The sequence below is a fragment of the Coffea arabica genome, chromosome 6c (assembly GCF_036785885.1).
Source record: "Coffea arabica cultivar ET-39 chromosome 6c, Coffea Arabica ET-39 HiFi, whole genome shotgun sequence".
Classification (NCBI taxonomy): domain Eukaryota; kingdom Viridiplantae; phylum Streptophyta; class Magnoliopsida; order Gentianales; family Rubiaceae; genus Coffea; species Coffea arabica.
The window spans coordinates 12137799-12164990 of NC_092320.1; the positions used below are offsets into that span (position 1 = coordinate 12137799).

Sequence of the window (27192 nt, forward strand, 5' to 3'; positions counted from 1 at the left end):
ATCTTTGATATAAACTCTTCTATCTCTTCTTCATTCAAGTTCTCTCCATCCCTCCTGGTGGGAAACTCTTTTTGTTTCTTTGCCAAGTAGTTCGCGTATATATACAATATATATATATACGGGGATAGCTCTAGCGGCGGCGAGGAGGCGAGGCAGCGACACCAGTCATGGGTGGCGATAAGGCTATCAGTCTTGAAGAGATCAAGAATGAGACCGTCGATTTGGTAAAACTCTCTTCCTTCTTTCTCCCTTCTCCATCGTTTGACTTTGGTGAATTTTTGCTTTCATATCCATTCTCAATTGGATAACAGAAAAAACAGGGATCCATCAAGTGCCCTTTTTCCTTCCCCTTCAAAACATCTTTCCATCCCTTAAACCTTAATTCCCAATCACCTACTACCTACTATACGGATGATCTGCTTCACTTTTAGTATTCCTGATTGTCTCTCTCTCTCTCTTTCTTTTTTTAAAAAAAAAATTTTTCTTTTACATTCTTTTAGCTGTTTTTAACTTCAGTAAATCTGTCTTTGTGCGTGAAACGAGAAATCCTAAGATGCTTTGCTTGTAGATACATAAACCTATCCAGTTTTCGTTCTCCTCATGGTCAAACATGAACTTATTTCACCAGCAGTTTTCAAAACCAAATTTGATTTTGGGCCACTTCAGTTTCACTCGCCTAACCTTTTTTTTATCCTCTGTGTCGCCCTGCTCCTTTTCACTGCTTTTAATTGTTAGCTTCGTTTCGGCGCAAATTGCTCGGCAGATTCTCTTTTGTTCCCACCACCCACGCACGCACGCACGCACTCACTCATGCAAACCTAAATACTCACTCCTAATTATCATTATTTGTTTGTTCTTAAAGTAAACAAATAAAATTATTAAGTATTCTGAATATTTTCAATTACGTAATAATTGTCAAACTTGTTTATTCTCAATCCATGATTCCATCTCTCAGCAAAAAAAAAAAAAAATCCTGAGATTTTCCTTTTCGGATGCTTTCAATTACTAGTAGTATTATAGTAGCATACAAGAAAATTTTGACTAGTCATGGAAAGTAAATTTTGATACGTACACAGATGTGCGAGAATGGTACGCGCGGCCAGGGCGGCCAATAGTAGAAAAAAGAAAAAAAGACGAAGACTTAGCGTTATAGCCATAGGCGCAACTATGGGAAAATAATTACTCCTATGATTTTGATATGAGAAGAGTTTTCCATTTTGGATCGGGCTATTTATGGTCTGGTCAATTTGCATTTTATTTTAATTGTACCACTGATAATCATATCCTGTTAAATTTGCTACGATTACGAAGCCATGTTCACCTGATGTGATTGGAAGTTTTGGTCAATAGTTTATCAGTCTAGCAAACCAGCCCATTTTATGCCATAAACGCTGGCCTGTGTACTTTGATTAGTCCTTAGCTAAATAAATAGGTAACTAAACCATGTTGTTCTGGATAACTGCTTTATTTTGTCATTCCTTATCTTTTTGGCCGGCAATTAGAAATTGGTCTTTCAACATAATCCCAAAATTACCATCATTAAGCGATAAGCAATACTTGTAGAGGATATCTGTATCTTTTATCTTGTTTTAAATTATGTGTTTGGATTGGAGATTTATCTAAAATAAAATATTTTTGAAAAATGCGGCGATACTGCCTTTTTGTGATGTGATGCGATATATGTTAAATGAAAAGAATACTGAAAAAATAAAAAGATAGTTGAAAAATGTGTTTTTGATATAATCAAAAACTATTTTACAAATAAAACTCAATCCAAACACACTTGACCTACTCTGCACAAAAACATAAAAAAATTAATTCCGGTAAAAATTAAACGTATATAGGACTTTTTCACATATGTAATTTGTCCCTAATGGCGAAAGTAAGGCTTAATTACCAATTAAAACTTGCAGTACGTTTTCTCTTTTATTACGACTGTTGGTTGTGTCAGATTTGTGTTTTTTTAGGTTGGAACTTTTCCATGTACCTTTCCGTGGTACCATTTCACTTGCTCTGGATTGATGGTTCGTTTTGGAATTTACCTCGGCCTGCCCGGCCTAACGGTTTTCTGACTGGTCCGCAATTTCGGTTATTTCTTTTGTTACCCACCCACCCCCTCCCCCTTTTTTTGGACGATTCAGGCTGGCACCCGCCCCTGGATTAGTTAATTATGGAAAAATTTTTAATGAAAATAATAGTAGTAAATCTTACCCGTTGGTTTTCCCGATATTTCAAGGATGCCGTCTTTTCTTCGTGGTTGGGGCCCGTGGGGGGGACCGGGGGAGCAATACCGCCTAATAGGTCAGGAAGAGCGTGACGCGACCCATATCTTCGTTACTTTTGCTTTGTGGCGCGTGAAGGACACGTGAAAGGTGGCTTACAAAGGCTGGGCTAGTCAATTGGTGTGATTGGTGGGGATGGCCCTGGGCCGTTCTTTTGGGATTGGGAACTTGTTTGTGGGGTCCATTCCCCTGGTCGAAAGTCAACTTAGATGACTCACACATCCGTATGAAACTGTACTTTTGGTGCCCTAGTACAGTAGTAGGAGTATTATTCATGTGACTAACAGCCTAACAGGTATCCGAGTGCATGACTGAGAAAGTGTTGTGAAACTGCACCATTAATAATCAAAAAGTAAAGCTACCCAATAATTATCCTAATGATTAGTTGATAATTGTGTAAATTAAATTAAAAATTTAAATTGATTGATAGAAATGTTTAAGAAATATCAGTCCACTTGGATTTTTTTTTTTAATTTTCCTTTTTTTTCCCCTCACAAAAGGAGGATGCCCTTTGACCACCTTTTAGAGTTGAACAAGCCCTTTCATTTAAGTTGTAGGGAGCATTTTAACTTAAATTTGTTAAATGCACATTATTTTCATAACGTGATGGCTCATTTTTATTCCTTGTTTCCATCTGACTTTGGTATCAGATCTGGATAATGCAAAAGCTATACTCAAATAGATGTTTAAAGCTAAGCAAAGATCAGAATTGTAGCCAATGTATATGAATATCGACGAGCTTTGTGAAGAGTGGTGGCTTCTAGTTTAGTTTCAAGTTATATTAGTGGAACTTCTATGTGACACGGTGCCTAGCAATAAGTATTGGATTTTGTTACTCGGATTCAGAAGTACCCATTTTGCTGATGGACTTTAATCATTACAATAAAATGATCCCCGAGACAATAAGCTGAATGATTTGATTTTTTTTTTCTTGCTTTCTGGCGTCTGATTACAGGAAAAAATACCCATCGAGGAAGTGTTTGAGCAGTTAAAATGTACCAGGGAAGGTTTATCTTCAGAGGAAGGAGCCAACAGATTGCAAATCTTTGGCCCCAACAAATTGGAAGAGAAAAAGGTATGTTTTATTATTATTAATTTTTTTTTGTTAATGCAAGTATCTGAATGTAATTGTACTTTGTATAATTTCTTCAACCTGTTCGCAGGAAAGCAAGATACTCAAGTTCCTTGGTTTTATGTGGAATCCACTTTCGTGGGTCATGGAAGCTGCTGCTATCATGGCTATTGCACTGGCAAACGGAGGTGGTCAGGACCCTGATTGGCAGGATTTTGTTGGTATTGTGTGCTTGCTCGTTATCAACTCCACCATCAGTTTCATTGAAGAGAACAATGCTGGAAATGCTGCTGCAGCTCTTATGGCTGGTCTTGCTCCAAAAACTAAGGTACCAAATTCACACGCCTTTACATCTAACAATCACCTTGGAATTCACCTTTCACCAATCACTTTTTTAAAACTGGGCAGACTCACATATCCCAATAAACAAATAAAACTAAACAATAACGTACATTAGCTTCTTATGTCTTATTCCGGCTGGTAAAAATAGGTGCTTAGAGATGGCCAATGGAGTGAGCAGGAAGCAGCTATTCTGGTTCCTGGAGATATTGTAAGCATAAAATTGGGGGATATCATCCCTGCTGATGCTCGTCTTCTCGAAGGTGATCCCTTGAAGGTGGATCAATCTGCCCTTACTGGAGAGTCCCTTCCTGTTACAAGGAACCCAGGTGAAGAGGTTTTCTCTGGTTCAACATGCAAACAAGGCGAGATTGAAGCTGTAGTTATTGCTACTGGTGTCCACACTTTCTTTGGCAAGGCAGCACATCTTGTGGACAGCACCAACCAAGTTGGGCATTTCCAGAAAGTGCTAACCGCCATTGGAAACTTCTGCATCTGCTCCATTGCTGTGGGAATGTTGATTGAGTTAATCGTCATGTACCCCATTCAACACAGAAAATATAGAGACGGAATTGACAATCTCCTTGTTCTCTTAATCGGAGGCATTCCCATTGCTATGCCCACTGTCTTGTCTGTTACAATGGCTATTGGATCACACAGGCTCTCTCAACAGGGTGCAATTACAAAAAGAATGACTGCCATTGAGGAAATGGCTGGCATGGATGTCCTCTGCAGTGACAAGACAGGAACTTTGACTCTTAACAAGCTTACTGTTGACAAAAACTTAATCGAGGCATTTGCAAAGGGAGTAGACAAAGAGCATGTCCTACTTTTGGCTGCAAGGGCTTCTAGAGTAGAAAATCAGGATGCAATTGATGCTGCCATTGTAGGGACGCTTGCTGATCCAAAGGAGGTATCACTGTCATTTTGAACCCTTCCAAATCTTTCTGTGATATAATTTTGGACAATTAAAACCTCTGACTTAGCTGTTCTTCCTATATTTGGTTTAATAAAGATCATGCTGTTATTTCCATTATGCTCTGTAGGCACGAGCTGGTATCAGAGAACTCCATTTCTTGCCCTTTAACCCTGTGGACAAGAGAACTGCTTTGACTTATATTGATGCCGAGGGCAACTGGCATAGAGCTAGCAAGGGAGCCCCAGAGCAGGTGTTAATATAGATCCATTTATTCAGCTCCCTTCTCCACAAACAAATAGCTCAAAGTTCAAAGACAATCACTAAAATCATGTTTTATTATGTGTTACCAGATTCTAACTCTCTGCAATGCAAGTGAAGACTTTAAAAGGAAGGTTCATGCTATCATAGATAAGTTTGCTGAACGTGGGTTGCGATCATTAGCTGTTGCAAGACAGGTTTTCTGATCCCAAAATTTATGGTTGATGCATTTGGATACTACTAGTTTTTCATATATAGATACATGTAGATACTAATATGTCTCATCAGTTTACCTTTACACTAATATGCCCCATCTGTCAACGTATATGCTATAAATACTACTACTTTCTCACAGCTAGATACTTTTATGTTTTACCATTTATCATGTCATTTATATACTGGATGGTAACTCTCTGTAATATCATATTCACAGGAAGTGCCTGCAAAATCAAAGGACAGTCCTGGTGGTCCATGGCAATTTGTTGGTTTGCTATCCCTCTTTGATCCTCCAAGACATGATAGTGCCGAGACAATCCGCAGGGCCCTTAATCTTGGTGTAAATGTCAAGATGATTACAGGTGATTGATTGCTTATTCATCTTCCCTTCAAAGCATGTTCTGCATGTCATTGCTGCTCATTCTTCTCACTATTAATTTATTCAAATTGTTTGATATCTAGGTGATCAACTTGCTATTGGAAAGGAGACTGGACGCAGACTTGGAATGGGAACAAACATGTATCCTTCTGCTTCTCTACTTGGTCAACACAAAGATGAGTCCATTGCTGGCCTTCCTGTTGAAGAGTTGATCGAGAAGGCTGATGGATTTGCTGGAGTATTTCCGGGTAAGATGTGTTGCTCATGGCTATTTACACTTCCTGAAGACTAATATCAGGGACTTTCAAGGCTTAAGGTTATATGGTTTCCATGCAGAGCACAAATATGAAATAGTGAAGAAGTTGCAGGAGAGGAAGCATATTGTTGGGATGACTGGAGATGGAGTAAATGATGCCCCTGCATTGAAGAAGGCAGACATTGGAATTGCAGTTGCAGATGCTACTGATGCTGCAAGAAGTGCTTCTGATATTGTGCTTACTGAACCTGGTCTAAGTGTTATCATAAGTGCTGTTTTGACTAGTAGAGCTATTTTCCAGAGAATGAAGAATTACACGGTTAGTTTCTTCTCCTATCTATTAGTGTTTCAGACTTTTTGTATGATGGCCTTCTAAATTATCTATATTTTCTTTTACAGATATATGCAGTCTCCATTACCATTCGTATTGTGGTAAGTTCATTAAAGCATTTGCATAACAATTAAACGGCAGAGAATCTTACACTGAATTACTTGCTTTTTCTGACACCCCATCTCTATTGCAGTTTGGCTTCATGCTTATTGCTTTGATATGGAAGTTTGATTTCTCTCCCTTTATGGTTTTGATTATTGCTATCTTGAATGACGGTAAGTTTTTTGGTACAAATCCAATAATCAAATTTTTGTATGGGTGTCCAAGTTGTCTGGTGTAATGGATATGTTGCTTCAATCAGGAACAATTATGACAATCTCAAAGGACAGAGTGAAGCCATCACCTCTCCCTGATAGCTGGAAACTAAAAGAGATTTTTGCCACTGGCGTTGTGCTTGGAGGCTACCTGGCAGTGATGACTGTTGTTTTCTTTTGGGCAATGCATAAAACTGACTTTTTCCACGTAAGAATGAAGCTCTTCTGTTTGATGTTTATTTCTTTTTCTGTGTTTACTACTCCACAAATATTGCTTGTTTAAATCATTTTTCTGCTTTTTTCTTGATGATTCAGGACAAATTTGGGGTAAAAAATATAAGGAACAGTGAGGATGAAATGATGGCTGCTCTATACCTACAAGTCAGTATTGTTAGCCAGGCTCTGATTTTTGTCACTCGGTCGCGCAGTTGGTCTTATGTTGAACGCCCTGGGCTGTTGTTGTTAACTGCTTTTGTCATTGCTCAGCTGGTAAGTGTTGGTGCTTTCGCATTGCTACCTTCAGAGAGTTAAGTAGTCCATTTGGGGGAAAAACTTCTATTCTGTTGTAGAAAGAGCTCTACATCTTCCTTTCTCCTCATTATAGAGTCTCCATTTATTTTGTTGAATGACCAAGGAAAAAGGAAATAAACAGAAGCAAAAGAGTTGATGTACTATCCTCCCTAAGAACTGACTTTTCAGGGTTAGAAACAGCGTTTAACTACTAATGATACTAGATTAAATAACCATCTTTTTTCCATGTTCTCCATGATATTATCCACACTACTTGGATGTCTCCATGATGAGAGTTGAATGTATCACATGAATAGAGAAAGAAGTTGGATAGCCTTCCTACCTATCATACATGACATTACATTACTCTACTTGGATGTTGAATTCCTTTACCTGTGATTTACTAATTTATTAAGGTGCTACTTCTGATTTGTTACTGACTGTTTAAGATGCATAATATGTTTTGGTGTTTCAGGTTGCAACATTGATTGCTGTTTATGCTAACTGGAGTTTCGCTAGAATTAAAGGATGCGGTTGGGGATGGGCTGGTGTGATCTGGCTTTACAGTGTAGTGTTTTATGTGCCACTTGACTTCCTTAAGTTCTTCATTCGTTATGTATTAAGTGGAAAGGCTTGGCTAAACTTGATCGACAACAAGGTATAGCGGATTTCTCCTCGACCTGCCTTGAATTTATTATTTTATCCATTCCCCATGCTCATGTTCCTCTCTCTTCAACTCATCTCGTGCTGCCTTGGAAACAGATCGCTTTCACAACCAAGAAGGATTATGGCAAAGAGGAGAGGGAAGCTCAATGGGCTGTTGCTCAGAGGACTTTGCACGGACTTCAACCACCTGATGCCTCTGGCATCTTGGACGAAAAGAGCAGCTACAGAGAACTTTCTGAAATTGCTGAACAAGCCAAAAGGAGAGCTGAAATGGCCAGGTAATGAAGACGTTGCTTAGCCTTTTTAAGTGTGTCAAATTTTCACCTTACGCATGTCATTTTGTGCACGGGAACTGTAATAAACATTTTCTACGTCGATTGGCATAGGCTTCGGGAGCTGCATACACTCAAGGGTCATGTTGAGTCAGTGGTGAAGCTCAAAGGCTTGGACATTGAAACTATTCAGCAGCATTATACCGTCTGAAGAAGTTAATGAACCTTGAGCGTGAGGGGCCGGCTGGAAAAAGAAGTGTTGATCAGAGAAAGCAGAGAAGGCCATATTTAGTTAGATAAAAGTCTGTCTTGAGAAAGGGCAATATATGTGCCACACAGCTCCCTTTCTGTCTACTTCAGTTTTTTTTTTTTTTTTTTTTTTTTTTCCTTATGGTTTTAGAAGTACCCAAGGAAAAAAGGGCCGTGTCTAGTTTTTCTTGCTATCTCGCAGAAAGAAGTGATATCTGCTGTAACACGTCTTCAACTTGAATATCCCTCTCACTTTTGCTTCCTTTTATCATCCTGGTGGGTGGGTTTTACAGTCTCTGGATGTCACTTTTGAATAATGTAACTAACAGAAAACCTTCCAATTTTCGACTCAAGAGATGCTCTCAATCAAATGTTTGCAGTGTACGTTCATTCCCTGAAAATTCCAATTGAGCCAAGGTGTTTCAAATTCTCGTTCGTCGAGCAAATTTTCACTGAATTTGGAGTTTACAGTGCCAATATACCGCCGACTACTCTACTCACAGCATCCACCGGGCTCTCTTTTTGACGGAAACTGCGTCCAAAACAGAGCTGCTGTTGCGAATTGAAACACGAAGCAAATTTATGTGAGCTCGGGCTGAATAATGGCCCATTCACTTTCTTGTTATTTGTATTCCATATGCTCAAAGCATGAAAGCGTGGACCCTTATGCAACAACATTGATACAGTAACAATAGACTTTTTACTGCATCAATCTTTGTGAGGATCTCCCAGGGGCAATTGAAAATTTTTATTGGAGTAAACATTACCTGATGTAATCATTGTTCTTGTATGAGAAAAAGAAAAGGGACATACATAATTGGTCGGTTGATGTAAATTGACTTATTGTCCATTCAGGATTCAAAGAGCCCAGTCGTCTGATTTTGACAGACTCAAAATACTTTTTATCTGGAGATGCTCTTAGGGCTGCTTTTGTTTGAAGAGGAAAGTTTCAAATCGTGACTATTGATTCCAAAAAAACAAGAAAATCTTCACTAGCCAAGGAAGTTAGCTCTGGGAATGAATTCCAAGTGGCACTTGTAATTCAATTAGAATGTGATCTGCAAAACTATCTATATATACATACATGATTTGCCATGTTTGGTATAAAGGCCACAGATTTGCAGTCTAATTTCCTCCAGAAGCATAGACGTGCCGCCGCCTAGTACTCATCCATATCCTCGTCCCTTGATGAAAAAACCCTCCTGATGACTGCGGAAACCGCGCCCAAAATCAAGAACAAGAGAAAGAGATCAAATCCCCCGCCAACGCCAATTGCAACGCTCGGACCTGGAGCAAAGAATGAGAATGGCGTCCAGCCCCAACCACCATAAAATGGAACTCCGAACCCATATCCATATCCTCCGATGAGGGGAGGAGCAACCGGTGGGTTTACATAAATATTGGTCCTGCAACCAAGAACCATGTTAACTTATTCAGCGAAGCGTTATCGAGGGTGGGTTCCTCATGGCTGAAACAACAGGCGGGTTCCTCATAAAAAAATGTCACTAAAAGCAAGACGTAGACGGTGCTTTGTATATGGTAAGATATAGACGATGAAAAGAGAAAAATGAGATCTGAAGCCATTCAGCTGACACAAAAATTAATCATTTGACTGAGGTTTAGTATACGTCACGGATGATACTTTCATTGACTGATACAAAAGTACTCCTTTGGGAGGAAAAGGCTGGAAAAAGGGCAGAAAACAAGACGGGAGGAGAACCGAAAAGACCAAAGGAGAAAAACAAACGGGGACTGAAAGCAACCGATCGATTGCAGGATTTGGAGGACAAGAGAACAAATCTAAAAGATAGAGCAATATTGATTAGTTTCTACCAAACAGATAAATACCGATCCACAGTCCACAATTCGTGCAAAATACGCAAAGCCAATTACTACGTTAAAGTTTGTACTGCACCAAGGTGATGAGACACACACAAAAATCAAAAAGTTTCACCTATCATGAACTCACCGGCCGCCACTCTCTGTTAAGTTGCCATTTTCTACTATTAGTATTACAAAGCTTTCAAGTTCCAATCCTATTTAATATTTGGAATCCTTTCATTTTCATCCCATCCAAGTCAAGGATTAGACGAATGATAGTACAAAAAGAACAGCAAAGATGCATGCTTTCATCATCTATAAATAACCGTTTCCTGATCTCTCCTTGTGTATGAAACAAACAAACGCTGTTGGAGGATGCTCGTGAAAATAATAATGTCAACTAATGACTACTTGCACGTAACGTATTGAATTGAATGCGAAGACGTGAGAACTATGCTGTCAACGTAGGTCAGGAATTCTGAATTTAAAGACATGCAGAAGTATAGGAATATGAGATGGATTCGAAGCATGCTGACAAAATCTAATCTAAGGGCCTGCTAGCTAAGAGCATACTCGAGGCGGTTGGCAATAATTAAAAGAGCAGTTGGTAAAACATGTAATATATATTATTTGCTACAACTGAGAAAGGCTGCAAGGTTTAACCTTTTTAGTCCGGGTATTGTTACAAATGCAAGTCAGAAGAAGAGACGCAAATTAGCAATTTAGGGTGGTTCTCAACAACCATAGACAAACAATAAGTTCAAAACCAAAGACGCAAAGTTTTCCAGAGTTTTATCAGCCGATGATCAAATTGCTTAATTTGTACACACAAGATTAGAAGAAGGCCCGGTAAATCTGAGAAATTGCACGATTCTCTCGCCCCAAATCTCCAAAACAATTTGGTGGTGTTCCCTTTTACGTCTACATTGGCCCAATCAAGCAACTAAAAATTTAGAATGATTACTTCTTACAAGAGTATTGGAACTACTTCAAGTTTAATAATGACTGCCAATTTAACAGGAACAAGTTTTAATATTACCAAACTCAGACACATAGCAACATAATAAAATTGTTGATTTTCATTGTTGAATTGGTGGATGTAGACTATAATAAAATTGAAAGCATAAACAATACGCACTTGTACCATTTGGTATTATTATATTCTGCGCAATATGCACCCCAAACCTAGAGTCGTGATTCCTATGTTGATTGTGACACCAATAAAGAAAAATCAAAAGAAGGTAGATCCCCATAGCAAAAATCTCTCCGACTTCCTTTTTGTACCAAAATTTCAATTCAAATGCTTTACACTTGAGTTTTTTTTTTTTTTTTTCATATATGTATTGGGGCGTCGATTTAGAATTGATGAATACTAATTTTTTAACATTTTAAACTACCATATTAACCACGTACTACTGCTTATGCGGCGACTGCTGCAGAGTGTAGACATCGCGATTGCATAAGCAGGTCAATTTTATGGTACAAATTCCATAGATTATAACTCACATTTCCAAAATTTTCCATGAACTCTAGTTCTGTCCACATTGCAATTGCAGTTATCCAGTAAAGAGCCTACAGTGTAGTCACTGCTTATAATCATACAAGGCTTCACAGTTTCGAGGAGTAAATTACCTTGAATTATTGATTCTTGGAGAAGAAGGACGCGGAGCTGCTGATTTAAAAGCCTGTCCCCCGACTCGCCCACCAGACTTAGCCGCTGATGCAGGATCAACTGCCCCCAGTGCCAGCACCCCAGCTGCCAATGTCACGACTGCTAATTTCCCCAGCTGGTTCTCAATTTTCTTGCTGCTCCCCACAAAAAAAACAAAAAAAACAAAAAAATTGAACTTTGTGAATTCTTCAAAAATAAAAGAAGGGAGAGATTCAAAGAAATGGTATGATTTTTCATTATCTGAAACCTGGGGGAATCTTTGTTGAGGTCATGATCTGGGCCGTGTCTGCATGAGATGGCGAGTGCACTTACTGTAGTAAAACAAGTTTTTCTTGCGGGTTTGAAAGTTGAAGTGCGAGGGTGGTTGGCTAGGAAGCTACTTTTGAACGGAACAACCCACATAATGATGATCGAATCGGAAACGGGAAGTCGAATCAAGAAAGTATTCCGGGTGGAGGGAGAAGTGCAGCAATATCGTCTGCTCCAATTGGAAGGCCGGCTGCTGGATGGATAATTTTCGTGCCTTGTCGATCAACTTCAGAGGTTGAAAAGTTCAATTATTGGATGATTCCGGGAGCCCCACGTGGTGGTATGCTAGTGGATGAAATGGAAGTTTCAAGAATATCTTAGATAGTCTGTGGTGGAGCCTCAAAATTTATTATAAGTAGTTTTTGCATCCTATAATTCATATGCTCATTGAATTCGTAAATTGTAATAATTATGCGACACTCGTGCAAGATATATATGCTCATGGTTTTCTAGTTTAAATGGTGGAGTAAATGGCCAAAAATGACACTAAATTATTTAGAATTTCCTATTTTGGTTTAAGTAAAATAGTCATTTAACTAATAAAAACATATATATTTTTAGTTGCTCAATTATTAAAAATTTTTACTTTTTGAGTTTCTCAACTAATGAAAACATATATTTTTAGGTCACAAATTGTACGTTTTAAGTGGTTTGATGACTATTTTGATAGATAAAAAGTTTAATGTCCAAAATAGGAAATTTCAAATGGTTTAGTGATGACATGTGACATTTACTCTTAAATGGTGTGGAATTTAGTCGCTCATTAACCCTTTTCTTTTTTTTTGGCAAGAGATTATTTCAAACATGCACCTAGTATGATGGCTTTCACATAGTCATGCATCACAAAATTGAAAATTGCTCAAAATATCAAGTTAGAAACAACATATTCAAACTTTATTTATCTCTTGTAAATCGATGTACAGCATTCAAATATCAAAGGCAACAACTACAACCAACAATGAATATTTTCTCATACATTAAGACCTATACCATTAAACTTGGAATTTGTATGCTTACATTTAGGACAATAAATGGTCAAATTAGTCTCTTCATCTTGTATTTTGGGACATATAAGGGATGTTTTTAGAGACAATTTATAAAATTCTGACCGTAACATGCGCACACACACATGTATATTTAAATGTAAACGTATTTATCATGAGACGAGAAAGGAATTTCATTGTTTCAAAATTAATTTTCTTTTTCAAATCATCCTTTAATTTCATTTTTTTTGAACTATATATGTTCTGGAAACATGTGTTTGAAAAAATTAAAATCAACATCCACAAAATGTCACGTCCACACTGCACACACGCAAGCTTACCGACTAGAATCTTTCCTTTTCCTTTCTGGTTGAATCTTTTCTCGGAGTAATGCATAAACCTACTTTCTAGAGTTGAGGATCATTTGTACCACTAATACACAAATAGCTAGTACTGTATTATTCCGAAAAAACAAACAACGCGCGAGGCGCCGGTAAAAGTAACGAAAAAGGCCTTTGTTCGTGTGGCCCTGCCCCTGCATGTTAATGTTAGTGTTAGTAAATTATCATTTCCAATGTGAAAGCAAACGTACTTAATTTATGTAATATTTTCAAGATCTCAAAAGGTACGATACACAAATTCAACAAATGACATTGTTGTCGTTAGTGACTCTTACTGTTTTTTTTTTAGTCTAAATGGCCAAACGTTTCAAAGAATTTATTTCTGCAGAAGCCCTTCTAATTAATATATTAAAATGCAAAAGGGGCACATTAATATTGCTTAATGGTTTCTTATACAAACAACATAATGGACAAAAATGGAAAAAACACTTGGTTCGACCAAGACTATCTATCATACGCTGCTTAATTGCCACAATTATGAAGCAGCATAGCATAAGATGACAGTCACCAACCTTTGGTCTGGCGGCCACCACCAAAGTATTAAAATTTGATGGGGACGTAGTGCACCTGTCTGATTTGATGGTAATTTAGCTCCTTCCGAATTATCTTTGAATTTTTTCAGGTCCGCTCTTCCACATGATATGATATAGGTTCATCGCTTCCGTAAAAAAAAAAAAAAAAGAAAAGAAAAGAGCATAGCATAGGATGACCTGCTTGGAATTTGTATGTTTTAGTTTTACCTTGCTTCAAATTGGATCCGAGGCTTCTAAAATTGCTGCCCCGTCCTAATTTAGTAAATGTCTTCTTTTTGTCCTTTTTTCTTGGTAGTTTTGAAACCTCTAGCACCAAAGTGAAGACAATTGAGGGAAAAGGGCAAAAAAAGGGGAACAAAAATTAATGAATGTTTGATGGTGCTCAGAGAATAGAGTGGATAAGAAATGGGCTTGTAGGTAATTCCACACAAATATGATACTACTTGTAATTAATTAAATAAACTCCTTAATTACCATAGAAAGAATCGGTGAGTATCATTATTTTGGATAAACGAAAAAGAAGATTCATTTGCTCAATCCTCCACTTCTCCTCCCCACCCCCCCCCCCCCCCCCCCCTCCCATTTTCCCCACTTGCTCCAGCCTCACCCAGCCCTGCTTTTGCTTAGTAACTACACTAGTAGTAGGAGCACTTCACTTTCTGCACCAATCCCATTTCCATTTTCCCCTTCTCTCCCAGCCCCGAGACCCCCCCAGAGAATTCTTGACACAAAAATTAAAACAAACCCAAAAGGGGAAAATGAAAATAAATACTAGTAGTGCTGGTACCATCAATTAAAACTCTAATGCTCGTTCCATTTAATCCATCCATCAGTTAAACGAGTTTAAATTAGAGAAAAGATATAGGAAAAAGAAAAAAAGATCCAGCTTACAGGGAAAGAAGCAAAGGTGCTTGGAAATCTGTCAATCTAGTACTAGTGCTATATTTGTACTAAATGTCTTCGACGCCACCAACGACCATGCCGCCGGCGTCTACCGCACCGGCTGCGGTGGCGGTGCCGGCAACGGCGGCGGCTACTACGACGACGACGACGACCACCGCCACCACCCCCAGTGGGGCGGGACCTGCCGTGACTGCGCCTGAGAGGGTCCCAGTGGAGCGGTCTAAAGGGATCAATGGCCTTGATAAAATCGTCCTCCGGGAAGTCCGCGGCAGCTCCGCTGAGGTAAAGTTTAACTCTAACTCTTCATTTCATTTCTGCTTTTGTAATTCATTTTTGTGAAGAGCCCATTTCGTGACGTAATTCTGCGATTTTTTTAACGTGTTTGCCTCGATTCGCTGCCTTTTTTGTCTTATTGGCTGGAGTTACTGAGTACATGAATCTTCTGGGCAATTACTTGCTCCCGAAATGTTAGATTGAGCGAATATCCAAATGAGTTTTGGATCTTTTTCATTTTCGACTACCTCTTTTGTTTCTCTTTTAGGACTTTTATGGTAATTGATAGGTTGCTGCTTGGATCCAATGAAAATGGATCTGATCATGTTATAAAGATGACTGCTCTGTGGAGATCCAATGGAAAAGACCTGCCCATGATGTAATTTTAAGAAATTTCGAGGTTCGTCAGGTTTTGGTCGAGGAGGAATATCGTGTGGATGATCTTCCGAGCTGATTGAAGTTAAAATAACTACTATGGTCATTGTTGTGATTTACATCTTTTAATCTTGGAAGAGAAATCAAAGTAGAAAGGGTATAAATTGGAATTCCTTTTCTTGGCTTCAGACTTGAGAGTGAGATTACTAAATGGCATAATTGGCAAAATATATTCAGCACTGCAGTTTTCTTTTTCACTTGAGCAGTTCAGTCTATGTGTAGTTCATTGTAGCAGTCCAGGATTGGTTATTAAATCAATAATATCTGAACAAAAAATGATGCTACTTTCTTTCATTATCCCTTTTTGGTGGATGATTTTACTGAATTTGAATGAAGGAGACCTTTATGTTGCCTGAGTGGTGCAGTGATTGAATTTGTCATGTTTGTTTCTAAGGATACAACATGTAGATTGTAGACCATAGGCTTGGCAGAAGGCTTGGTATGAAATGTGAATGGTGTTATATGCATCTTGTGCAGGAATTACATGTCTTTGTAATCTATATGAAAGAAGTTTGCTATCCAACAATACCTTTAAATCAAATAAGGAAGAGATGTAATGGAGCTGGAAGCATTGATAAAGCTTCAGAATTTACATATCTGATTTGTTAAATTGAATATTTGTATGCTTTACATGGATCCATGAACCAAGGTTATTTTGGAATTAAAAGTGGACATAACTTTTGTTACACCAAAAATATCTCTCACGCTTTATTTATAAACAGAAGCATAGGTTAGCAAGTGAAAGCAGACAGCTGCAAAATGATACAAAGTCATGGGGTTCAACAGTACAATATGAATAGATACCGATTTCCTTTTGGCTTGGCATTCAAGCCTTTTTGTGGACCTGAAAACTGATTCTGGTTTCATGCTTATCGTGTCCTAGGACTAACTCAATTTGAATCTATTTGAAGCCTGTTTAGATTCAAGTTAAGTTTAGAATGTAATTTGGGTTGTTATTTAGGATGCTAATGATTGACTAATTAATTTATGTTTGACATGAGAACCTAAGTAAAATATAGAACAATGGAGTTCTGGATGGATCTTTTGGTAGAAACCTAATGCTATAGGATAATGAGCTAATACAATCCCCTTGAGAAGTGAGAATAAGTCTTTGTCCAAATCAAATAGGGACCATCTTATAACTCATAAATATGTACATATTTTGTTTAGGATATGTTTTTCGTTCTGAGCTGTCAAATATCTGTAATTCAATGGAGCATCATGAGGATGGTTGCATGCTTTTCAAAAATTTTTGCTGCTTTACAGGTGTATCTGTATGGGGGTCACGTGACATCTTGGAAGAATGACCATGGAGAGGAGTTGCTCTTTCTCAGTAGCAAGGTAATTTTACTGGGTTCATTCTTTGAACTTTGTCTATTAAAATGCTTCCTCCTATAAGAACCTGTTTATGGACAAGATGTGTATGCCGATCCTATATTTGGAGTTATTAGGTGGAAGTTGGCCTGCTTTCTATTATGGAGCACTCAGTTGAACTTAGTTATCAGGTTTTAATGACTTTGTTTTTGAGAATGTGGTTTGCTCGGTTCTCCCAATATGTAGCATGTCAAGGTTCTATTGAACTCTCATCCTTTTCTGTCCTAGTTAATCTCATTTAAAATCAGAGTGTTGTGATTTGCCACCAGGATTTTAGTAAGCTTACTCCATAGTTTGCTTACTAGCTGGAAAAGTGACAAAAATTAATTTTTTTCATGTTCATTTTTATTGGTGGTTAAAAGTTCTTTCAGTTGGATTCTCTTCTTGAAAAATCACCAATTGGAACTACATATGTGCTAAAAAAGTTATGTTGTCTACCCTGTGTGAAAGTAGTTGACAAGCTTGAATTGGTGATGATGAGGACACAATCTGTTTATCATCAGGGATTTTTATTTATATTTTTTTTGGCCATAATAAGTGGAGAATGAGGAGGTTGGCTAGATGCTTTGCCTGACATGAATAATGGTCCAGGAAGCACCTGTGCCTACTTCGTGCTATTCTATTTCTGGAGTGGATTATGGGTAATTAATTTTCACGAAAAAATTTTTGAATAAATTTCTTGCTTATAGAATGACAACTTAAGAATTTGGTCAGTTGTTCAAGCATAAGGGCGAAAGATATTTGTATTAGGGCAAAAATACTGCTTCAGTCTGAAATATGCTTGCTTGAGGACTGGAGATCAGGGAAATCACGTGGGCTGCTTCATGAAGAGTTTTGCTGGACTTTATGCAAGCATCACTAGTATGTTAACAGTCAAAAGCAAAAAGCTTCTAGATTTTTTGATGCTTTTGCGAAAATACATTTGGAGATTAAGGAGCTGGTCTTGTGCTTTGAGCAAGCACATAACTAACAGCCTAATTTGTTGTGGCTTTGTGATAGTGAGTGTTGGTTGAAAACTGGGTAGCAAAATGATTCTTGGGATCAAAAGTGTTAGGAATGAGTCTGGATGTGGTTCTACTGGTATAACAATAGTATTTTGTGCTTTACACTTAACGGTTGGTAACTGAAGAGAAGGGAAGGTCGTGAGCCTGTTAGTTTCTGTCATAAAAAGGCAGGCTGAGCTATTAAGACAAGCTACAGCTTTGGAGAGGGACATGATTTAGCTGTGTATATAGGGGCTAGAGCTTTATAAACACTTGCAGTTACTTGTTAGGAATATCTTCGTGATCTAGTTGTCTGTGCACTAAGTTGTTGGACTTTCATGTGTGTTGAAAGATGTACTGTAATGAGACAAGTCAAACAAATCTCATTTGGTGACCCATGGTTTTGCTCATGTTGAGAGATGGTTGAAGATTTGAAAAGAGAGGTGCAAATGGAAAAAATCATTATTAAGCCAAAGTTTGTTAATGATTGTGATACTTGTTTTTTCTCCCCATATGCAGATGATGGTAGTGTAATGTTTGGTTTCTCTGCAGCTGTTCTGTTGGTTTGTTTGGTAGCTAGTCTTTTTGTGTATCTTTGGCCCCTAAGAAAGTCTTAGAGAGACATAGTATGCTCATCATGACAGGGATTCTCATCCATGCTTATGATGGGTAAGTAAGAAAATGTGCACCATGACATGTATTTGCATCAGGAAAATTCCTTGTTTTTGCATGTACTCGTCTGCTTTCAGAGTTAAACAGTGGTAGCATCCATCACTTTCAATGTTAAAAACAGCGGTAGCACAGATCAAATATACAAATTCACCAACTTTCCATAATGGTCTTCTTGACTCTCTCCAGATCCATTTTTGATGATTGAATCGTGGATTTCTTGTTATTTAAATCCCTTGTCAAGAGCTTGAGATTTGAAGTAATTATGCTGTTTTGCTGCAACATTTTGAGCAAATTGGACCCATTTAATTGTTATTGTGTTTCATTATATTTGACTTTCTTTACACATCGCCAGGCTATATTCAAACCTCCAAAGGCCATTCGTGGAGGCATTCCAATATGCTTCCCTCAAGTATGTAATTCTTAGACCATTTGTTTCCAGTTTTGTGTGGTTACTTTTAACCCCGGTTATAAGGAAAACTTGGTGTCAGCAGTTCTCGAATCTTGGCTCTCTGGAGCAGCATGGATTTGCTAGAAACAGGTTTTGGACCATTGATACTGACCCCCCTCCTTTTCCAACTGGCACCCCTCCTAAGGCTTTCGTTGACTTGATTCTTAAGCCTACTGATGAAGACTTGAAGATTTGGTCTCACAGGTGCAGAGTTGGAAGTAACTTTTATTATTGGTTTCTATTGATATTGTCTATTGGATTAAGCTTACTATTATACTTTCTGCTGATTCTGGTAAACATGTCTTTTTTTGCATTTTGTTTTACAGTTTTGAGTTTCGCTTGAGGATTAGTTTGTCACCTGCCGGTGACTTGATGTTGACATCCCGCATCAGAAATACCAACTCTGATGGGAAGCCCTTCACCTTTACATTTGCATATCACACCTATTTCTCAGTTTCAGATATCAGGTGAACCATGAAGTTGGCTTATATGTTTTCTTGATTACCTTGTCAACTGCATTTGGGATCTTCAGTTGTTTCTACTTTCTGAGTGGCGTGGTTCTGAGTTCTGCACTGTTCATGGAAATTTTGAATTGGCTTTTGAAGCTTTCCTTGTCAAGTGTTTACCCCAAAATTGGAAGAGTAACCGATTGATGCGACGTTCTGCTGTGAAAGCATGATGGATTCACCCCTTGTTTCTCATTGCAGTGAAGTTCGTGTTGAAGGATTGGAGACTCTGGATTATCTTGATAATTTGCAGAATAAGGAGCGATTTACTGAACAAGGGGATGCAATAACTTTTGAATCTGAAGTAAGTTTCAAGATATTTTTGCAGTTCTTTCCTGCATCTGCATTATTAAATACTCTTAAACTCCATTATACATGTTGATTAGGTGGACAAGATCTACCTTGGAACACCTACAAAGATTGCAATCCTGGATCATGAAAAGAAAAGAACATTTGTCTTGCGTAAAGATGGACTTCCTGATGCTGGTAAGATTGAAAGTTTTCATCTTCTTGTAGATTCTAATTTTGTGCATTGAAACCTAGCTAATTTTCTTGATTCTCTACTCACTGGAAAAGATTTAGTTTCTAAGGATCCAACCCCAAGTTAGCGTCAAATTGTTTTTGTTGCAAGTGATGTTCTGGACATTCCTTCTTTCTTCAGAGTCAATAACCCAAAATGCCTAGTACGTACAAGAAGAGTCCCCACACAGTTTATTGCTATAGTCATTTTCAATATATAGGCTTTCTATAAAACTGTTTTGCTGTTTTGGTTATAGCACCTGACATTGCATCAGGGGCTGCATGCTACTGAAGTGTATTAGTGTTTTTTTTTTTTGGATGTTTTGCAGAGTTTGTGTTCTTATAAACTTTCAAGGTTGAGAATTCTCGCATTACAACCCCCCACGCTAATCCGATGTTCTGGTCCTTTTCTGGGAAAGTAATTAGCTGTTGCATCTTTGTGGATTTTCTTTGTACAGTGGTGTGGAATCCTTGGGAGAAGAAAGCAAAGGCGATGGCTGATTTTGGGGACGAGGAATACAAGCATATGCTATGTGTGGAGGCGGCTGCTGTTGAAAAGCCAATCACTTTAAGGCCTGGTGAGGAGTGGAGAGGAAGGCAAGAGCTTTCTGCTGTTCCTTCAAGTTACTGCAGTGGGCAGCTTGATCCTCGGAGAGTTCTTCAGGGCAGCTAAAAAATGGGTTGTGCTAATTCATATGATGTACAGGTATACACCAACGTTTTCATTCGGCTTTATTATTCATATCAAGTTGTTGGTCGAGGCACAAATCTGCGCTTTGAGATGATATCATCGGAATCTTAATTTCCATTGACAATCACTGTTCCTTACCTCCAATAGAAAATCTGATTGTTGCAGGTGCTGAGTTGAAGTATACTGTTGGGAGTGCAATGGCTACCTCTGTCCCAGACTCTTTCCTGTGTTATCCTTGGTTAATTTTGTTTACCTTGGGTAGGAGGTTGGAGAAACTGTCTAATAATCTTTTGAGTATTTGGATACGAGACTGTTTGGATGCCAATCCTGTTATATATTTAGGAAAGGCAGCAAGTCGGGTCCTTGCGTAATCAGGGGTGTCTGAACTCTTAACCTGATTATTTATGTTTTAACCGAACTCTTGAGTTGGGACCCGATTGGATGAAGCTATTATTATCATTCATGAATTTAGCTGCTTTTGAGTAGGGTTGTATCTATTTGCACGCTGAGGAACTTATCTCAAGCAGCGTAGAAATTTGACTGCATCAAATCGGGCCTTTAAATTGAGGTATTGAAGAGGTGCAGAAAATAATATTAATGTGTATATTGTCAACCCATATTCAAATGTGACAAAAGACAAAGGGCGTGTCATCTCCATTGTCCAGTAAGAATAGTTAAAAATTACAACAATCCTCGTTCTGCGCCTCAAGTTCGTGACCGACGTTTGCCTCTTCATCATCATGCTAAATGGCAAGAAAAGAAAGGGTTTAGATGGAATAAATATTGGGCTCCTTTCATTTGGAAGAAAAGAAAGGAAATGGAATGATTTTATCAACTTGAAGTGTCTCGTGTTTCTTTCATTCATTCTCAATTATTAATTGTGTGTTTTTATCCATCCTCTACGCTATAGAAAGTGTAAATTTTGGGACATTTATATGATTTTACTGTTAATTTTGCTAGACTTGAGGGTTTGCATGTTTGGAATGATTTGCTCCATATTTTCTCTTTTTTCCTTCCCCTTAAAGACTCCCAAACGAGCCAAAATACAATCCTAACCCTTCCTCTTCTTTTCTCGCCTAAACTCCAAGCGAGGCATAAATTTTCAATGCATGAATGGCAGTGCATTCTTAGTAGAAGCATATGTCCATGAAGCCTGGTCAGATTGCCATGTTTAGACTTTTAGATGAGAAATGCAGCGGTCCCTGTGCCTTAGGGAGCGCCATGCTCCTGCTGTCTGTCATGTAGACCTATTCTCCTCCTGGTGGCAATGCTAATCCAAATTGTAGTTTTCTTCCCTCCTCTCTCAATTCGGTGGACTAAGACAGTTGATTTTGTCTTCTGTTTTCTTGAAAATCATCTTTGTGTCAGAAAAATCTAAAGCCTAAACTGCTATGAAATCAACTACCGTTGGGTCCGCTAAATCAATCCAAGCTGTACAGGTACAAATCAATGGTATAGTTTCATAAGTATTGTAAAAGTAAATACATGGTGAAATTTGAGACTCAAGGACAGATTGACGTGTGTGCGGGCCCATCTCAAGCTAAAATTGACAGATGGATTTAACCCAATTGTTCCACGACAAATAAAAACATGCAAAGTATTGAACTCTGTCTAATCTTTTTAATACTTTTTATAATATATATCAGTGAAAGTTTCAATTATTTGCGCATTGATTGCTAGCAAATCCACATGGAGCGGCATATATATAATAACTAGTGCTGGAACATGCGGAGAGACGATAACTGTCAAACATGTGAATACGAGAAGTGCCCTTTATTTAGTATATATATATACTCCAGTAAGATTAGGTCGCCAAAACATTAATACTCCCTCCGTCCCACTTTGATAGTCCTGTTTTCCTTTTTTGTCTGTCCCAAATTGCAGTCCACTTTCCAATTGAAGAATGTAGTTGTATTTTCATTTTCCTAAAATACCCTTATTCAATACAAGTTGTTGTTGCTATAAACCTACCCTATTTAATGAGAGTTGATTCTTTTTTTATCATCAATTCAAGTTCCCATAAAGTTGTACTCTATTTAATGTGAGGGTATTTTAGGAAAATAGCAATCTAAATTTACTTTTCCAACAAAGTTAACTACTTTTTCTTAAACTGTGTGAAAAAAGAAACAGGACTATCAAAGTGGGACGGAGGGAGTATAACTCTATCTATTCTCATACCCATATGTTATGTTTCTGTGCCTGCCCCTGATCATTTGATGGACAGGTGCCAGAATATCGTTGCCCTTCATTTCTCAAAATCTTTATTGTGTCGCCAAAAGGGATCCCAGTCATACGAACATGGTATTTCTCAATTTCACCCAAAAAAAAAAAAAATTTATACAATAATGGTGGTATCTCAGTTTCAGAGTTTTTATATAGGAAGTTATAATTAGCTGAAACTTGTATGGTAGTACCTTGAGCCTATCCATGTACTACTCCACCTCAATTATGAAAGCAAGAAGCAATTTTTGATACTTGTTTATTAAAAAAAAAGGAGTTGTAAACGATTAATTGGTTGGCTATCTCCATCAGGAATACAAAAAACTTGTATGGTAGTTTTCCTACCCCACTTCACTTCTCTGGGCAGGAGTAGGAACAAGGAAGCAACAGGGAAAGCACATTCTTGATGGGACTTTCCATAGTCCATTATTTGATCCTGTTTTGTTCTCTTCCATGCTGCCTCCTGCTCGTGATTTATCCTTGTGTTGAAAATGGAGACACTCATGGTTCATGCACCGGCACGTAATCAAAGTCCAATCATTCCTCCTTTTCGCAAACATGCTTGTCAAACTTTTTCTACAGAAAAGATCAGCAAGTAGCGATAAATCCACCAATTCTTAAATGGCACCTCCTAATCACATCCTTAATCCCAGCAGACATGATCAATCAGGAAGTGGCCAGACTGTATCTGCCTCAATCTCTCCACGTTATTATTATTTTTATTATTATAAACAGCTGCTCCTCCCTGTTATGATTGATTCCTGATTCATTATATATACACATCTTCTTCATCAACAACCAAATAACCAATGCTTGTTAATTAGAAATATATATTGATTTACTGGTGCAAAACAAAAAGAATGCCTTGCAAAAGCTTGTCTGCTTTGCTTCTTTCTCTCTTTGTTATAATTATTACAACAGCTTCTGCTCAACTCACTGCCAACTTCTATCGCAGTACGTGCCCAAATGTGGAAACCCTTGTCCGCAATGCCGTCCAAACGAAGTTCAGCCAGACCTTTGTTACTGCTCCGGCAACTCTCAGACTCTATTTTCACGATTGCTTTGTCAGGGTACGTACGCGTAGATTCCATCCATAATTCATTAGCTGATCAATTTACTAGTTTCGACTTTTTTTTTTCTTCTCTCACTTTTTTGGCCCGCATCAATTATTACGCGCGGACGAGTGCTTTTTTCTGCAGGGCTGATGTTGATGCTTGCTTTTGTGATAAATTTTGGTTTGACGTCTGTCTGTGTACAGGGTTGCGATGCTTCGATTATGATTGCAAAGCCTGATAACAGCGCCGAAAAGGATCACCCCGACAATCTTTCGCTCGCCGGAGATGGATTTGACACCGTTGTCAAAGCCAAAGCAGCTGTAGATAGCGATCCTCGGTGCAAAAACAGAGTTTCATGTGCTGACATACTGGCTTTGGCTACCCGTGAAGTCGTTTCCTTGGTATGATTATTCCTAAATTTGAAGCAGTAGGGCGCAAGCATCGCTTGATAACAAGCTTCTCATTGTTAATCAAAACGAGCAGAATTGTGATTTGTGAATGAATAATCTTGATTTTGTTTAATTATGCAGGCTGGGGGACCATTTTATCCGGTCGAATTGGGACGCCGTGATGGGAGAATATCTACCATTGCCAGTGTACAACATAGGCTTCCGTCGCCGAACTTTAATCTGGACCAGCTCAATGCCTTGTTTTCTAGTCATGGTCTAGACCAAACTGATATGATTGCTTTATCAGGTAACAAATAGAAGCCAGCATTACTATCATTGTTCTGATTCATATGTTTCCTGGAAATCTTGAAATAGATTGCTTGGTCTTCTTCTTCTGAAGCCACCAATGATCCTTGAATTTTTTTTCCTTTTTTTTTTGGGGGAAATCCCCTGATAATTTGATTTCCAAATATTTTAATCCTCCTTGCAAGAATCAATTAACAAAATTTCGGCTTTGCTTCTCTAGTAGATTGACGTATTTTTTCTTCATAACATTCATGGTTAATTTATCAATTTCTTGATTTGTTGCAGGTGCACATACAATTGGATTCTCCCACTGCAGAAGATTCTCCAAGCGCATATACAGTTTTACTCCTCAAACAAGAATTGACCCAACACTGAATCTGCAATACGCCATGCAGCTAAGGCAAATGTGCCCAACAAACGTCGACTCAAGAATTGCCATCGACATGGATCCGACCACCCCTAATACTTTTGACAATGCTTATTTCCAAAATCTTCAGCAAGGAAAGGGCTTGTTCACCTCTGATCAAGCATTGTTTACGGATAATCGGTCAAAGACCACCGTCAACCAATTTGCGTCCAACAAAGCTGCTTTCCAGAAAGCTTTTATCACAGCCATCACCAAGCTGGGCCGCGTTGGAGTCTTGACTGGGAATCAGGGCGAGATCAGACGTGACTGCACAAGGCCAAACTGATTAATCCAACAGCTCCCACATTTCCATGGACAGAAATTAGTCTTTCAGTGTGAAGTATAGCTAATTCTTTATTTGTTTGTGAGGCTGTGAACCCTGTAAAACTCTTTCTTCGACAAGGATGTAAATTCCTTTTTGTGTGGTTTTCATTGCAATTTCAAGAATTTAAGAAATGTAAAGAGCAAAAATGAGTTTGGCTATAAGCAACAAGAACAGGACAAACTTTCTTAGAATCAGAAGAGTTCTTGCAAGGAGATGAGCGGATACAAAGAAAAGAAATATGGGAGCTGTAAGTACTAGAGAGAGTAACAGAAAACAAAAGCAAGGGAGCATAATTTCCAGTGCAATCAAGTCTAAAAATGCAGAGAAGGGAAGAGGTCAAGTTTAAGTGTGAGTTGTGGATACAAGAGGTTTCTGTGCATAACTAGGAAACCAGGATTTTACACGTACGTGAGATTGCAGTAGTAATATAGTAGTAGCATGGCTGCCTGAAAAGTGATGCTTGGTAGCACTTAAGAACAGGAATTGTGTGATCTACTGGTCTTTCAATTCATCATATTAGTGTGATTGTGCATAGGTTTTTTTTTTTTTTCACTTTGTATGCTTTATACGGTTGTCTGCCCAGGTTTATCATACTTGCTACAGAGGGCTGTTTTTCCTTTTGCCTTTGAATTTCTTTCTTCTGTTGTTTTATTATATTAGGAAGGGGAGAATGCATGGATTGCATAGTGAAGATCAAAAGGCTTGCCAGTGAAATTACTCGAGTGAAAAAAGACCCTTTTTTTTTTAATAAAAATAAAGATGTACGTTCTCTTTTTTAAAGAATATAATCTCATTGAAGTAAATTTATTTTGTTCTCCTTGCGTATAGTATAGAATTTGACTTGAAATGAAGTTATCAAGCAAATAATAGACGATAAATCGCAATTTAGAAGCTCCAATTGAACGTAAAATACTCCTAGAAGTTACCAAGGCCTGTAAGTAACTATTTTTTCCAATTTCTACCATATTCTGCGATTTCTCCTCTTTAAAAGGGGCTAAACTTCCTCAGGAAGAAAGGGGGAAAAAGGAAACAGAACGCAAGTTTTACTGGCATTGAACATTCTAATCAGTGCTTGTCCAAAGATTCTACAGTGCTGTCAATTCAATCTAACCAGCTTGATAGTTTCAAAGAATCACAAGGAGAGCCAAACATGGAATGGAACCAGTGACAACGCCATGTCCAGACTCAGGAAGTTTTCCTCTGTAGGAAACCAACACGAGGACGTGGCACCAGTGACCGGATCCTCACCATGGCTGCTGTGCTGGGGTGAAAAGGCTCATGTCCATGCCTGATGAGTTGACTATTTCCAGCAGTGATTCTTTAGAGGATTGGGTGAAGATTGGCTTGCCTGCCAAGGCAAATAGTGAAAGCAGAATGTGGTTGTTTGGATTTTACTTTTTAGCGAGCGATGAGCGAATTTGGAGAAGGAGGCATTTAAGTTGTCGCAAGGGAATTTGTTGACATACCCGTATGTCAAGAAAGCGACTGCTAAAAAACATGCTGGCACTGAAAGGTGGTTACTATGATTTTGTTAAGGGGTCGTTTGAAATTTGGGCCTCAAATTTAACCTGTTTCCATCTATTTCCTACGCTGTCAGCGCTTCTAAGTTCATGTAATAGTAGCATACATCGAATAATTTTTCTAGCTTTGATCATGTCAATTGTCGTGAACACTTTGTCCTAATCATGAAAAGTCTTCGTTTTTTGCTGAAAAGGGGACTACCTGCAGAAAATTTACCTTTACCTAGCTTGTTTTTAGAGTATGGATGGGGTGAATCCGGACACTTTAAAAATCCGAATGTCTTTGGTGCATCAATGTCTTGTTCTATTGACTTTGACACTTTTCGGATGTTTGCATGTAGATGGAGGGATGCGGATTCGGTATATTCTTATGAATGACTTAAGG

At 38.3% G+C, this 27192-nt stretch overlaps 4 protein-coding genes across 6 annotated transcripts; 3 read left to right on the plus strand and 1 right to left on the minus strand.

Moving 5' to 3' along the window:
- The first annotated feature begins 20 nt into the window (after positions 1-20).
- Positions 21-8416, plus strand: LOC113694066 (plasma membrane ATPase 4). The gene is made up of 16 exons (XM_027212919.2): positions 21-224; positions 3238-3357; positions 3446-3682; positions 3845-4606; positions 4740-4862; positions 4963-5067; positions 5304-5448; positions 5549-5713; positions 5802-6040; positions 6121-6153; positions 6246-6327; positions 6414-6574; positions 6682-6855; positions 7352-7534; positions 7639-7820; positions 7929-8416. The coding sequence occupies exons 1-16, from the start codon at positions 168-170 to the stop codon at positions 8023-8025; spliced, it is 2865 nt and encodes a 954-aa protein (XP_027068720.2). The 5' UTR covers positions 21-167; the 3' UTR covers positions 8026-8416.
- Positions 8417-9068: 652 nt separating this feature from the next.
- On the minus strand, positions 9069-12109 carry LOC113694338 (uncharacterized). The gene is made up of 3 exons (XM_027213267.2): positions 11804-12109; positions 11517-11690; positions 9069-9469 (listed from the first exon to the last, which is right to left on the minus strand). The coding sequence occupies exons 1-3, from the start codon at positions 11956-11958 to the stop codon at positions 9223-9225; spliced, it is 576 nt and encodes a 191-aa protein (XP_027069068.2). The 5' UTR covers positions 11959-12109; the 3' UTR covers positions 9069-9222.
- A 2480-nt stretch (positions 12110-14589) lies between these two features.
- On the plus strand, positions 14590-21053 carry LOC113693643 (putative glucose-6-phosphate 1-epimerase). 2 transcript variants are annotated; one of them, XM_027212225.2, is made up of 9 exons: positions 14590-14967; positions 16660-16734; positions 18775-18831; positions 18914-19074; positions 19197-19337; positions 19578-19680; positions 19763-19862; positions 20354-20601; positions 20752-21053. In XM_027212225.2, exons 1-8 carry the CDS (start codon positions 14737-14739, stop codon positions 20566-20568), a joined length of 1083 nt encoding a protein of 360 aa, XP_027068026.2. In that variant the 5' UTR covers positions 14590-14736; the 3' UTR covers positions 20569-20601; positions 20752-21053. The 2 variants fall into 2 exon arrangements, with proteins under 2 accessions (XP_027068026.2, XP_027068027.2); XM_027212226.2 differs by lacking the exon at positions 20752-21053 and adding an exon at positions 20225-20250 and having other exon boundaries at positions 20354-20487.
- A 2218-nt stretch (positions 21054-23271) lies between these two features.
- LOC113692559 (peroxidase 45-like) lies at positions 23272-25478 on the plus strand. 2 transcript variants are annotated; one of them, XM_072052927.1, is made up of 5 exons: positions 23272-23490; positions 23762-23876; positions 24065-24262; positions 24392-24557; positions 24842-25478. In XM_072052927.1, the coding sequence occupies exons 1-5, from the start codon at positions 23465-23467 to the stop codon at positions 25246-25248; spliced, it is 912 nt and encodes a 303-aa protein (XP_071909028.1). In that variant the 5' UTR covers positions 23272-23464; the 3' UTR covers positions 25249-25478. The 2 variants fall into 2 exon arrangements, with proteins under 2 accessions (XP_071909028.1, XP_027066781.1); XM_027210980.2 differs by lacking the exon at positions 23272-23490 and having other exon boundaries at positions 23509-23876.
- Positions 25479-27192: the final 1714 nt, after the last annotated feature.

Coding starts and splice junctions, on each gene's coding strand:
- LOC113694066 (XM_027212919.2), top strand. CDS start 168: ATGGGTGGCGATAAGGCTATCAGTCTTGAAGAGATCAAGAATGAGACC. Junction 6,856..7,351: donor CTTTTGTCATTGCTCAGCTG/GTAAGTGTTGGT, acceptor TTGGTGTTTCAG/GTTGCAACATTGATTGCTGT. Junction 7,535..7,638: donor TAAACTTGATCGACAACAAG/GTATAGCGGATT, acceptor CCTTGGAAACAG/ATCGCTTTCACAACCAAGAA.
- LOC113694338 (XM_027213267.2), bottom strand. CDS start 11,958: ATGTGGGTTGTTCCGTTCAAAAGTAGCTTCCTAGCCAACCACCCTCGC. Junction 11,691..11,803: donor CTCAACAAAGATTCCCCCAG/GTTTCAGATAAT, acceptor TGTGGGGAGCAG/CAAGAAAATTGAGAACCAGC. Junction 9,470..11,516: donor CCAAGAATCAATAATTCAAG/GTAATTTACTCC, acceptor TCTTGGTTGCAG/GACCAATATTTATGTAAACC.
- LOC113693643 (XM_027212225.2), top strand. CDS start 14,737: ATGTCTTCGACGCCACCAACGACCATGCCGCCGGCGTCTACCGCACCG. Junction 14,968..16,659: donor TCCGCGGCAGCTCCGCTGAG/GTAAAGTTTAAC, acceptor GCTGCTTTACAG/GTGTATCTGTATGGGGGTCA. Junction 19,075..19,196: donor TTGAAGATTTGGTCTCACAG/GTGCAGAGTTGG, acceptor TTTGTTTTACAG/TTTTGAGTTTCGCTTGAGGA.
- LOC113692559 (XM_027210980.2), top strand. CDS start 23,667: ATGCCTTGCAAAAGCTTGTCTGCTTTGCTTCTTTCTCTCTTTGTTATA. Junction 24,263..24,391: donor CCCGTGAAGTCGTTTCCTTG/GTATGATTATTC, acceptor TTAATTATGCAG/GCTGGGGGACCATTTTATCC. Junction 24,558..24,841: donor TGATATGATTGCTTTATCAG/GTAACAAATAGA, acceptor GATTTGTTGCAG/GTGCACATACAATTGGATTC.